We start from the raw sequence: 13,370 nt of genomic DNA, 5'->3' as shown, positions 1-13,370 counted from the left end.
TTTATTCATTTTAATTACTTGTTTATATACTAGTTTGCCAGGAATTTTTGAAGGGTTTTGCTATTATGGTTTTAAATTAGTTGCATGTATAATTTTTTTGAATATTGGCTTAAGTTGTACTCCATTAAGTAACTTTATCTTGATTTTTTTTCAAAATAATTTTATCTTGATGTAAGTTTTGTGTTTGATGTATATACTATGGTGGATGCTAATTGGGTTGGAAAAAATGACTTTTTTTTTGTTAATAATGAAAATCAGAAATTAAATTACTTTACATTAAATCATAATTATTTTATATATTATTTTGTTCTTGCATACCTTTAAAATTCAAAATGTTAACATCACTTTTTAAATAGGGCCCATATTACAAGTTCGCCCATAGGCCACCAAAATCTCAGAAACGGGCCTGGTGCAAGGAAATGGAGGAAATGGGTGGGAGAACTCCTGTCGCATAGGGTCTATCTACAAGCAATGCATATAGAGACATTGATGTAAATAATAGAACATGAGGGTTGAAAATATGATGGCAAAAGGTACCATTACATGTATAGTACTCCGTAGTACACAAAAAGTAATATTCAGACATTTTATGCTTTAATGGTACATTATACATACAAGTACATAATAATACACAAAAATGTACCAACGTACCATTAAGAGAGAAAAAAAATACACCACCGTATCTCAAATTGCCATCCTATTTGCAAGCCAAACAAATAGGGCCTATGCGTCCAAGGTGACTTGAATGGATGGGGAGAGGAAATTGAGATGTGAATTATTTTTTTCATTTGGAGGAGAGAAAAATTAAGAGATTAAAATGTAAGAAATTAATCTCTCCAATGCTTCATCTTTTTGCCTATTTTATTTACTGCGTTTTTTTTTATTTACTGCGTTTTTTTTTTTTTTTTTTTAATTTATTGTATGTATATATATATATATATAATTTTAACTTGGGTATCTCTAATCAAAGGTTATTTTTTTTTAAACCTAATTTTTTTTATAGCTGAAATAAGTGAAAATAAAGTGAACGGAACATGCCCTTACAGTTTCCTTTTGATTTGGGCCCTGTTTGGTGGTAGTGTTTGAGGTAGCGATTAGCGTTTTAACCACTCAAAACACAAGAAAATTTGAGAGTGTTTGGCAAAATAGCGGTTCTAGTATTGGTTAGCGAAAAAGGTAGCATTTAGGTAGCCTTTCTCAAATGTTAAAAATAGCTTTTAGAAGTATTGGGTAACGTTTGACAAATTTTAATACTTTGAACAATATTTATATGAATTTTGATACATTTCATTATTACAACCACTACTTTTGCCAAACACTCATACTACCAACTGTTATCTTGACAACTAACCTCTACCCACTTCTATGACAGCTAGTCGCTACCTTAACAACTACTCGCTACTCGACCGCAAAGAGCCTAAGAGCTATCCGCCACCGCTATTTTTGCCAAACATGACCTTGGAATGAGAGCTAGAGACCTGGAGTTTGCTTGGTTAGCTTTCCTTCTCTTCTTTAGATATTGCATTTGTATCTAAATCCTAAAATCTGGTACCACAGTAGTTATGAATCTATATGATGGAGTCCTAAGTATTAGACATAATTCCATTCCAACAGTTGAATTCATACCTAACTTTAGTATGGGGCTCGGGAAGATTGGAAGAATGGTTTGAAAAAGAAAGCCGAAAAAGCCACTTCAAAGTGTAAATGAACAACAATGAATGGACCCCAAAAGGCCCAATATCCATGGCCAGACAAGCCCACACTTATAGTTTAAGTGGCTATCTTGTAACTTTTTTTTTTTTTTTTTGAGAGAAGGCTATCTTGTAACTTTGTAAGTAACAATTATGTCCTTGTTTAGTGTACAGCGTGATTTGCGTTGTTTAGCCCTAATTTATTTTGATTAAGACCTTTTCCATATTTTGTTCTCTTCAATCGTCCTATAGTGGTACTTAGTCTGTGTAGGATTATGTGTTCTTGTTTTAGTTTGTTTAGGTTGTAATTCTATTTTTATTTAATAGTATCTTTTGTCAAAAATTTAATTTGAAAGTTGATTGATGAAACTAGTTCAAAGGGGAAAAAAGAAGTATGGAATAAGTCCCGAAGTTATATTAAATTCATCTCGATTAATACTTTTAATACTAAATATAATAATGATCATATTTGCGCATAGAAAATCGTAGAAATTAACTCAAGATGTTGTAATATTAGAGGAACGTTTTATGGAGTGATCCCTACAAGATAATTGATGGAATTGTTAGAAAAAGAAAAGAAAGTATGGAGTAAGGAACATTTCACACTGAAGCTGAATCTTTAACAATTCTCGCAGATTATGGTAAGCATGATTGCAGGAAAATAGGAAACCGGCATTTAGTTTAATGAACCTGCCGACATTCTCTCCCCTTAATCTGCGCCACCACTTCTGACCTTTCTTGCTTTGTTGTGGCCGCTGGTAAACCTCCATGCCTAAGTGCCTAACTATTGGTCTATTTCTCATCAGGTAGGGCCGTGTAATGAACTAATACGTTCACGAACTACTCGCTTATCATGATGTTTTCGTACACATTTTCAAACTTTAACCAAAACATTATCAAGCTTACAAAAATTTTAAGCTCATCAAATAAATGAATAAATTTCGGATAATATGTTCGGCTAGATAATGTTAGTGAACAACTCATTTAAATTCATCTATGAAGTTGATCAAGTTCGATTAAAGCTTGAAAAACCTCTATTACTTAAAAAAGTATATTTATATATCTTTTACTCGTACATATATGTAAAGCTTACTAATTATTTCATCCATGAAAATAAACTCTTTTAAGGGCCTGTTCAGATTTACTTAATTTCAGTTCAGTTCAGTTCAGCTCCAATCAATACAGTTCAGCTCTAATCATCAGTTCAGTTCAGTTCAGCTCCTAATTTCCCTCTCTCATAAAATATTCATTTCAGCTCAATTCAGTTCAGTTCAGCTCCAATCAGTTCAGTTCAGTTCAGTTCAGTTCAGCTCAATTCAGTAAATGTGAATAGGCCCAAGTACGTCATTAGCCTTTTTTATAGAAAGAATAATCAAGACTTCTTATATAAAATTTTGTAGATGCATCAAAACTTAAAAGAAATCATTATTAATACTAAATTGTAGGGCTTGTTTAGTTAATCAAGTTCGTTCAAGCTCGAGCATAAAATCGAAATGCAAACAAAGCATGTTCGTGAATACATAGCTCGAACAAGCCAAATCCTTAATAAGCCAAGCTCAAACAAGAACTAGGGTAAGTCTTAATTAAAATCGTGGATCGTGGGACTACCGGTGTAATTATTATTTCCGAACAGGACAGGTGATTATATTTTGAAAGCAAAAAATTGATCGAAGGATAATTATTAGGTTCATTCAATTATTCTTCATTGTAATAGCTAGATTGCGGCAATGCCTACGTTACGTTGCATAGTTGTCCTACATGTATCAGCAATGAGGAGGGCAACTTTATTTAATGTGTTAGGATTAAATGTAGACAGTGGTGGACTGATCAGATGATCATGTCTGTCTTATTTTAAATTCTACTATCAGAAAAAACTTGAATATTATGTTGCAGAGAACAAGACTAGATAGTACGAGTACTCATCTTGATCATGATTCATGAGGAATGTCCTACACTTTGTCTACAACCTACCCTTTGATGGCTATGCATCATATTATATACTTTATTGCAACCTAAAAGCTAAGCAACACATATGCAATGTGGAGGATCGGAGTGTGGTGCCGTGGTGGTGCTGCGTAGGAGTCCACACCATCCCTTGGCCGGTGCCCGGTTGCCCTCTCCTCTTCATGAAATCACAAAGGTGAAAACAATAATTTTAAAGGCAATTAATTGCCTTACTTTGTGATTGGTCTGTGTCAATTAAGTTGATGATTTTTCTAGTGTTTGTCCGTTGCACATTATAGTTTTTCGTAATCAAACTTAATTATCACATGGATGTTATATATGGATCAGAATAGCAAATAATGGGACACATAATTTAAAGAGACATTAATCAATGATAGTTATGTTAATTAATATTCTAATTGGTTCGCTCATCAGCTTGAATAACACCAATCTTCAAATATTTTTTTCCATTTTCCTATAAGCAATCGAATGCAAGTAAATATTCCTTTTGTTTCTAATTGACAGTTTGACTATCACTATTTCTATTCTAACTATTTAATTATATATATATTTAAGGTTAAACTGGTGCATTAACATACATATATGACAAATTTAACTGTGTCAATTATTTAGAAATATGGAGGGAGTAACTCAGCTACTTGTCTACTTTCGATGTCCCTATATGCCTGTAAGTAGATTTTATTTTACTTTGTTGAGTGTATCTAAAAAAATTTCATCATGTTAATATATAGTCGTGTGATCTCATTACTTTACTTTCTCACTAATAACAAGTTGAAAAACAATTTTACCAACCCATCCAATAAATCCGGCCAATCAATATTAAAAATTCGTGTAAAACATATTGGATGCATATATACATATCAAACCGTTTGAGTACATTTTACCGACTATAAAAATAGACAAGTTTCCAAACACTTCCATAATCCCTAAAAGAAAGAAACCTTATCTAACAGCCTTAATAAGACAATTAATATGAAACATACGTCCCAATAATATGGTAATAGCCACGTACCCTAATGGAAGGAAAGTGTGATCATGACTCAAAGTCACAAACATATGAAGTAGATAGACCATATAATATATAATTAGTGAACAATAAAAAATGGGGTGCCATGATTTTAAGAGCCCCTCCACCAGTATTGCATGTGAATACTTTGGTGTGATCCAACTAACTAAGCATATAATTGCCATAACCGTATGCCACCCATTCCAGGGGCCAAAAAATAAGAGCCCCCCATATTGGAACCATGCACATATCATATGATCATATTTTTTTCAATGTATATAATATATGATCATGATTATATTATATATTCATTGCACCCAATTTCAAGAACGAACCTAACCTAACACTATCACTACTTCATAATAAAAATATATATGTACTCGGTTCCTCTATTTCTTCTGTTCTTTTTTGTTCTACTCATCTATATTTTATACTATACGACCAGTATATGATATTATATATTGAAAATATTTTAATAATATTTTATGTGATTAATTTTGACTTACTTATAAGTTATAAAAATTATAATGAATCGCCAAAGTTTTTTAAATTGACCTTATAAATAGTAAGTGAGTCGAACAAAGAGGATAAAAGTATAACCTATTAAAGATTATTTAATTAGAATAAAATTGGTGTACCTGGTCAAATAAATTTGTGGTTGTTTGTTTGTACGTCAGATGAACATGTCTGATGTCTCTCCTAATTCTTGTTTATCTAATCATTGTTTCCCCTATTTTACTGTGGGACTGCCTCGTGGGTCGTGGGCCTTTCTTAATTGTGGCCTTGTTGGGTAGCCAGTCGTAATATAGTATAGTGGGGTTCTGACTTGTATGGAACGATCGATCAAGTTTTTTTTAGGAAGGTACATGGCTAGCCCTACTCGTGATATGGATCCTATCTTAAGATTATAAGTTCTGTTCGACAATAACTTTTAGGTAATACGGTAAGTCGATCGGTAGCTACCTATCTATCATTATCGCAATTCCTCGAGAAAAGGAATTGAATGATATCAAATCAACTACTTAAGCTAATAGTGAGCAATTCCTTGGAGAAAAGAAGTTCAATGAAGTATATATGGTAAGTTACATTTAGGGCCTGTTCTCATTGACTAAGCTGAACTGAACTGAATATTTTATGAGAGACGAAATTAGGAGCTGAACCGAACCGAACTGAACTGAGCTGAACTGAACTGAACTGAATTTCAACGTAAGAGAAGAGGCCCTTAAACTACTTCTAATAAAAACTCTTCACAATTAACATATGTATATGTAGTACCTATTATTAAAGAAATTAGACGATCAATCTTAAAGAAACTACTCAAACCTAAATTCAAATGAATAATGCGTGGATGCATATCATATATATACTATTATCCGATCCAAATCCAACCTATCTACTACGTAGCTTAGCTTGCACAAATCTACAAAATTAAGCAAATAAATAAATACTGCAATAGTCTATTATTGTAAGTTATACCAAATGATGAGCTTAATCTAGTACAAACTAAAAATCATTATCTGCTTAAAATTGGATGATTCGTAGGCATAAAAAGATTGCATTCACACACTATTATTGCAAGTTAGTTTTGACTAAATTCTACAACGCGCTCTAATTGAAGTAGTAAAACACAATCCAATGAAATATAATTATATTGCTAAAGCACTTCTACAGTATGTAGTGTGTGACCCAACAATTGTTCTTCCATATTTAGTGGTGTTATAATATGACCATGATGGTTTTATTAATATAAGTTATAAATTCATATAAATACAAAGTAAACAACACTACAAGAAAAGGGCCGTTTTGCGACGGAAATAATTCGTCGCAAACTGGCAAAATTCCGTCGCAAAGTGACTTTGCGACGGATTTCCGTCACAGGCATGGCGTCGCTCGAACTTTCGTAGCAAACAGTCCTTTTGTGACGGAATATCCGTCGCAAAACGAATTGCGACGGATTTTGCGACGGAAAGGTAGTTGTAGCTGAAAACAACATTTGCGACGAAAATTCCGTAGCAAGAGGAGTCATTTTGCGACGGAATATTCCGTCACAAATTTTGCGACGGAATGTATTTCCGTCGCAAAATGGATTCTTTTGCGACGGAATAGTCCGTCACAAATTTTGCGACGGAATGTAATTCCGTCGCAAAATGAAGTTTTTTGCGACGGATTATTTTCCGTCGCATGTGTGCGACGGAAAATAATCCGTCGCAAAATACTCCATTTTGCGACGGAAATTCCGTCGCAAAGTTATTGTAATTTTAATTTTTTTTTTTTTTGTATTTTGTTTTTTTTTCCTGGAACCTGTATTCCTGCAATCCTGTTTAATTTTTTTGTATTTTGTTTTGTTTTCCTGGAACCTGTATTCATGCAATCTTGTTTAATAAAATACGTGCATTTAAAATAATTTCAGTCAAAAAGTCCACGCCCTAACATAATTCAAATATATACAACACGTAGCCGTAACTACCAAGTACGGTACATGATATAATTTTTTAAACTACAATGTCATCCATATACAAAAATCGAAAAATGACACCTAACTAAACACAAGCTGGCTGTCCTTGGCCTGCACCACCACCACCACCACCACCCGGGTCGTTCCTGGGGTCTCGAATCTGAGGCTGAATCGTAGAACAAGTGAAAGGAGTGGTCAATCCTGTAAATCTACTGGCTAACTCCTCTAAGAACTCCTTGTTCTTCCTCTCGATTTCAGCCATCCGTTCTGCCACTCGAGCCTCCACTCGAGCATCGAGCTGTTCCGCCACACGGCTATCGATCTGGCTCTCAATTGCTTCCACCCTCTCATTCAACTCCTTGTGGAAGTTTTCCTGCATTTGAGTTATGACCGACGGTACGTATTGGCTGGAAGAACCCGATCCTCGTCCCCTAGATGTGCCGTAGTACAAGTCAGCACCAACACCAAGACCTCTAACACGACCCTTCTTATTACGACCACCAGCCGCCTCAAAGAAAATTTCATTTTCAGACAGTTGGGAACCCTGGGTTCTTGATTCCTCCTGTCTGTGTTGGTACGCCTCCTGTAACAAACAAAGGATATACAATGCAGAAATAAAAATAAAGAATGAGAACCAATAGTTTGAGGCTTGATATAGTTCATAAGTGGCAATATAGGTTCACTAGGTCCTAAAACTAGGAAAATTGGGTGAAAATGGGGCGTTTTTGGTTCTAACTTGTCTATTTCTCACATTTGTTATCTAATGAACCTATTTTTGACCTTAATACACCTAACTAACATAGTTACTTGAGTTTGAGGCTTGAAATTGTTTATAAGTGGCAATATAGGTTCACTAGGTCCTAAAACTAGAAAAAATGGGCGAAAATGGGGCGTTTTTGGTTCTAACTTGCCTATTTCTCACATTTGTTATCAAATGAGCTTATTTTTGACCATAATACACCTAAATAACATAGTTACTTGAGTTCGAGGCTTGAAATAGTTCATAAGTGGCAATATAGGTTCACTAGGTCCTAAAACTAGGAAAATTGGGTGAAAATGGGGCGTTTTTGGTTCTAACTTGCCTATTTCTCACATTTGTTATCTAATGAACCTATTTTTGTGACCTTAATACACCTAACTAACATAGTTACTTGAGTTTGAGGCTTGAAATTGTTTATAAGTGGCAATATAGGTTCACTAGGTCCTAAAACTAGAAAAAATGGGCGAAAATGGGGCGTTTTTGGTTCTAACTTGCCTATTTCTCACATTTGTTATCAAATGAGCTTATTTTTGACCATAATACACCTACCTAACATAGTTACTTGAGTTCGAGGCTTGAAATAGTTCATAAGTGGCAATATAGGAAACAAGTGGCTTGAAAATGGGCGAAAACTAGTTATTACCGCAATTTCCTTCGCTCTTTTGTTCGCAGGAACCTTCCCTTTCCCGGGCACCTCCTTGAAGTGTGTATGCAAGAAGAGATCAGGTGCTGATGGAAGCTTCCCTTGATTCTTTGCCGCCTTGCAATGTGAACAAGTGAACAGTATTATTAGATACAAATGTAATTAAGCACATATAAATACGTACATTCAATTTTTTATACAACAACTTACCAGCTTTTTTGCATGTTGTACCGCAGAGATGGAACCTTGAAAATGGGTCGGTTCTATTTCATTATCCATAGAGCCAGATCGTCGGTTCAATCTGTTCTGTGCTGACCTCTTCTTGTAAACGTCATCCACTTGGGGAATATCCATCATCATCTTGTGGATGTCTTTTGAGATCCAGTCTGGCTTTCTCCCTCCCATCCTTTTAGTGACGTTGTAGAACATTTGTCGCAACCGAGTTGCAGCATAAGTATCAAACGCCCTACGCACTTGCCCCTCCAAAGCAGGTGCCCAACTGTAATGTTGCTGAATATACAAAAAACTCTATTAGTTACATATTCATTTGGTTAAATTTATGACACCTATTATTTATAAGTTAAACTTATACCTTGAACAAGGTAAACTTATGACATATATCCAGGGGTCCTTATCACTCCAACCTAACCCATCCTTGGACATCTTATCTCACTAGTGAATGTATGCCTAGTGATGAAACACATATAATTAACACACAATTACCCACATTCAAATAAACATACATACACTAACATGTATTTTTAAATTAACATATATTTTAAACTAATCTAACATATATTTTAAACTAATCTAACATATATTTTAAACTAAACTAACATACATTATAAACTAACTAACATATATTTTAAACTAAAATAACATACATTATAAACTAATCTAACATGTATTTTAAACTAAACTAACATACATTAAACTAATTCTAACATTGCAATATATCTTAAAAATTAAACTAATTCTAACATTGCAATATAAATTAAACTACACTACACTAAACACAAGTAATTAAATAATAAAATTTAGTTACAAATTAAATTAAAAAACATAATTAGAAAAAGTTAGGGTTTACATTAAAATTAAATTGAAAACAAAAACAAAGGGGGATAGTGGAATACTCACCGGGATTTGAGGGTGTTGTGGCGGAAATCCGGCTGCCGGAAGGAGGGTGGTGTGGTGGCTGCACACCGCCGGCGAACGGAGGGGCGTGAGTGGGCTTGAACGGAGGGGGTGGCGTGGGTGGGCGTGAGTGCGCGTGAGTGGGAGTGAACGGAAGGGGTGGGCGTTAGTAGGTGTGAGTGGCCGGATTCCGGTCGTTCCGGTGGCGACAGCGGCGGTGAAGTGGCCGGATTTTCTTTCTCTCTCTACGCTTTCCTCTATCTCTCTCTACGCTTTCCTCTTTCTGTTCTTCGTTTTCTTTTTCTCTCTCCTTCAGCGAAACTTCAGTTTTTTTTAAAAAAATTTAAAAACTTTTTGCGACGGAATTTCCGTCGCAGAATCCGTCGCAAAATGTTTTTTTTTTTATTTTTTTTTAATATTGTTTTGCGACGATTATTTCCGTCGCAAACAAACTTTTGCGAGGGAATAAATTCCGTCGCAAACTTTGCGACGGAAATTCCGTCGCAAAAGTTTGTTTCCGTCGCAAAGTTGCGACGGAATTTATTCCCTCGCAAATTAACCCTTTTTGCGACGGAATTGTAGTCCGTTGCAAGGTTTCCGTCGCAAAATGACCTATTTCTTGTAGTGCAATATGGTCGGCTGGCCGTAAAGATTGGGGTGGGGTAAAGGGGACAAAATCAATCTAGCTACTAATTAGGAGGAGAAAGGGGAATAAAAGGATGGTGGGTTGATAAACCTTATCTTATATTCTGTACTGCTCGTTATTACTTATTCTGTTCCTTTTTATTTATTACATTGAAATACAGTCACTACATATTAAATTTTGATCGTGTAGTATTGTTGATAGAAAAGAAAGTTTAAAAAATTAAGTATTCAAATGTAATGAATGTGAGAGTAAAATAATGGACTCATAAACTCAAGATATTGGGGCTCAAGCGGCAACACACATGTTTGTTAGAATTGGTTTGTTATAGAAGAGGAGTGGGACAAATTTTATGTAAATCTTTTGAGATTTTATAATAATAATAATAATAATAATAATAATAATAATGATAATAATTTATAATAAAAGAGCAAACTCAAAGAAACGAATAAAGTAATCGCTATTTACTTTTTGAAGTTAAATTTTGATTGATCAAAATCCTCTATCATTGCCAAATTCTACGCTCCATAATCATCTGCCAACCAACTTACCTCATCACCTATCAAAAAATATTCAAATGTCATCATACCAATAATTGGTGGGATCAGAGTTGGGACTCTCTACTTTTTGAGAAATATAAATAATTTCAACGATTACACTCAAAGAAGCAAGAAAACAGAAAAGAAGAACAAAATAAATAACAAAAAATATGTGAGATAGAGTAAGTTAAAATACAGTCATCTACAATGTACGGATTTATGATCGACATTATCTTAGAAATTAGAATACTCCTTAATCATTTAGGCCTCTCTTAATAAAAAAAATGGGATAGTGGGACACAACAGTTGTTGTAACTTGTACAACAATCTTATTGTCCTATCTAATTTAAAATCTAACAAAAATATATGAATGACGATGATTATGGAGGATAAGTTGATGGAAAATAATTTCAATCATTGTGAATAAATCATTCGGAGTACTCCTTTTGTCTCAATTTAATATGATACTTATATTGAGAAATAATGGGAAATGTAAGTATGGTTAAAGAGTTCGTTGTAAGGTGACAATTGCTAATAATTAGGGCGTGTTCGACGCTAGCGTTTGAGTAGCTTTTAGTGGTTTGACTTGGTCAAACCACTACTTAACAAAAAATGTGAGTGTTTGGCAAAGTAGTGGTTCGGGTAGCTTTTAGTGGTGGAGGTAGCTTTTATGAAAAGTTAGAAATATTAGCTTTTGAAAGTGGAGGTAGCTGTTGAAAATTTAATATATAGTTTTAAATATAAAATATTGATTTTTATATGTAACAGCTAGTCGACCGTTACTTTACCGAAAACTCATACCTAAATTATCTATATTCACAGCTACAGCTTGTTAACAGCTAAAAGCTACCTACACAATTTACAGCTACCTTCACAGCTATATTTTGTCGAACACGTTCTAGTGTAACCTTGATGATTTGCATAGCAATGCAATGAAATATTTTAGACCTTTTCAAATTAAATGTCGTCTATACATTATGATGTCTATATTCAATGATCTAGTGATATACTTGAATGATTTAATAATTTTACGAGAATATTTTCTAGTGTCCCGATATCAAATTTTAGCACTCTAATTATTAAGCCAATGCTTTGATGCAAAGCAATACATGCCAAATTTTGCATCTTTGTCAGTTTATCTGCTGAAGTACAATAGCTCACATGCAGAGATATTGTAATTTGATCAAAATAATATAGACAAACTAAAGCAAACCAACGTTGATGGTTATTTCATTAAAAAAAAGGAAGTCTTAAACTTTTCCTCCGAATTGACATAATAAAACATTTATAATATGCATGGTTATGAACTTATGAATTATGATAAATGATTCAACATATATATACAAATTGAATGTGACAAGGATGCAATCGCAATAGTCTAATCAGCAATGTATGAAGATAAAACTGCATTCACAATTCAAGTAAAGATTACATCAAAGGGAATTAAACCATTATAAAAGGTATCACTCTAATCCAAAGATGGTCTTCATTATTATTAATGGCTTTGAAAACGAAAGTAAATTAAAATTAATATTATTAAATTTTATCATAATATATATAATATATATACAATTTGGCAAAGAAACAGACTCACTGATCTTGAGAAAAAAAATCGTGTATCAATTATGAAAATTGAACACTTAAAAAAAATATTAAACCTTTACAAGGCTCTGATACCATGTTAAATCAGAGTAAATTATGAAAATATTCTCTGTATATCTCTCATTCATATTCACGGCTAATACAAGTATATATAACACTAGGGTAACAAACTCCTTAGCCCTACAAAATTCTACCATATCTTTTCATAAGATATGTTTCCTAAAATATATCACAATAATATCCTAGAGTATCTAGATTATCTCTAATAATAATCATTGAATACTTTCCGATTTTAAGACATGAAAATGCATTCATGAGACTAAAATATATTATTTTTGATAGTTTCTACGCATGTCATACTAAGGGGTGTATATTATACACATTACACTTCAATTAATTTTTCTAACAAAAGGTTTTGTGTGAGACTGGACTCACGTGAGACCGGGCTCAATAACAAAAGTCCAATAAAAAGGCGCGGGCTAACTAAACCCGATCGCGAGCCCCGCAACACCAAAAACATGATAGTGGACTCACGTGAGTCCGTCTCACCCAAAACTTTACCTTTTTCTAATTAGTTTCTTATTGGGATAACGAAGATTTAATTTTGTGTTCATAAAAATTTAGAGAAAGAGACGTACTAATTTACAAGTAATAGATAAGAATAATACAACTACCCCTTTATTTTTAAGAGTCATAATGTACTAACAACCAATTGGCCTTATACCATCCCATCATTTAATGAGAAAAATGCTACGAAACTAGCAACGTCTTTATTGTGGTCCTAGATTATTTGTTACTCCGTACTAATCATATTATGTCATTATAAATAAATTAACATCAGTTCTAAAAGCGAAATTCAATTTCTTTTTGATTTATATAATTCTTAGCATCTATCCGAATTTAGCAAATAATCTTCTTATGTACGATCCTTT

At 33.6% G+C, this 13,370-nt stretch overlaps 1 protein-coding gene across 1 annotated transcript; it reads right to left on the bottom strand.

Moving 5' to 3' along the window:
• Positions 1-6,949: 6,949 nt before the first annotated feature.
• LOC145602317 (uncharacterized) lies at positions 6,950-10,054 on the bottom strand. The gene is made up of 4 exons (XM_081658507.1): positions 9,658-10,054; positions 8,731-9,030; positions 8,521-8,637; positions 6,950-7,700 (listed from the first exon to the last, which is right to left on the bottom strand). The coding sequence occupies exons 2-4, from the start codon at positions 8,947-8,949 to the stop codon at positions 7,203-7,205; spliced, it is 834 nt and encodes a 277-aa protein (XP_081514633.1). The 5' UTR covers positions 8,950-9,030; positions 9,658-10,054; the 3' UTR covers positions 6,950-7,202.
• Between the last annotated feature and the right edge of the window lie 3,316 nt (positions 10,055-13,370).

The sequence above is a fragment of the Chenopodium album genome, chromosome 21, assembly GCF_948465745.1.
Source record: "Chenopodium album chromosome 21, dcCheAlbu1.1, whole genome shotgun sequence".
NCBI classification, from domain to species: Eukaryota; Viridiplantae; Streptophyta; class Magnoliopsida; order Caryophyllales; family Amaranthaceae; genus Chenopodium; species Chenopodium album.
The sequence above is the reverse complement of the archived record's forward strand: the minus strand, read 5'-3'. Positions and strand labels throughout refer to the sequence as shown.

Bases quoted from the DNA above. Each gene is read 5' to 3' on its own strand.
- LOC145602317 (XM_081658507.1), bottom strand. From the start codon at position 8,949: ATGTTCTACAACGTCACTAAAAGGATGGGAGGGAGAAAGCCAGACTGG. The intron at 8,638-8,730 runs GTAAGTTGTTGT...TCACATTGCAAG, and splicing joins TACAACATGCAAAAAAGCTG to GCGGCAAAGAATCAAGGGAA. The intron at 7,701-8,520 runs GTAATAACTAGT...TGTTTGTTACAG, and splicing joins AAAGAGCGAAGGAAATTGCG to GAGGCGTACCAACACAGACA.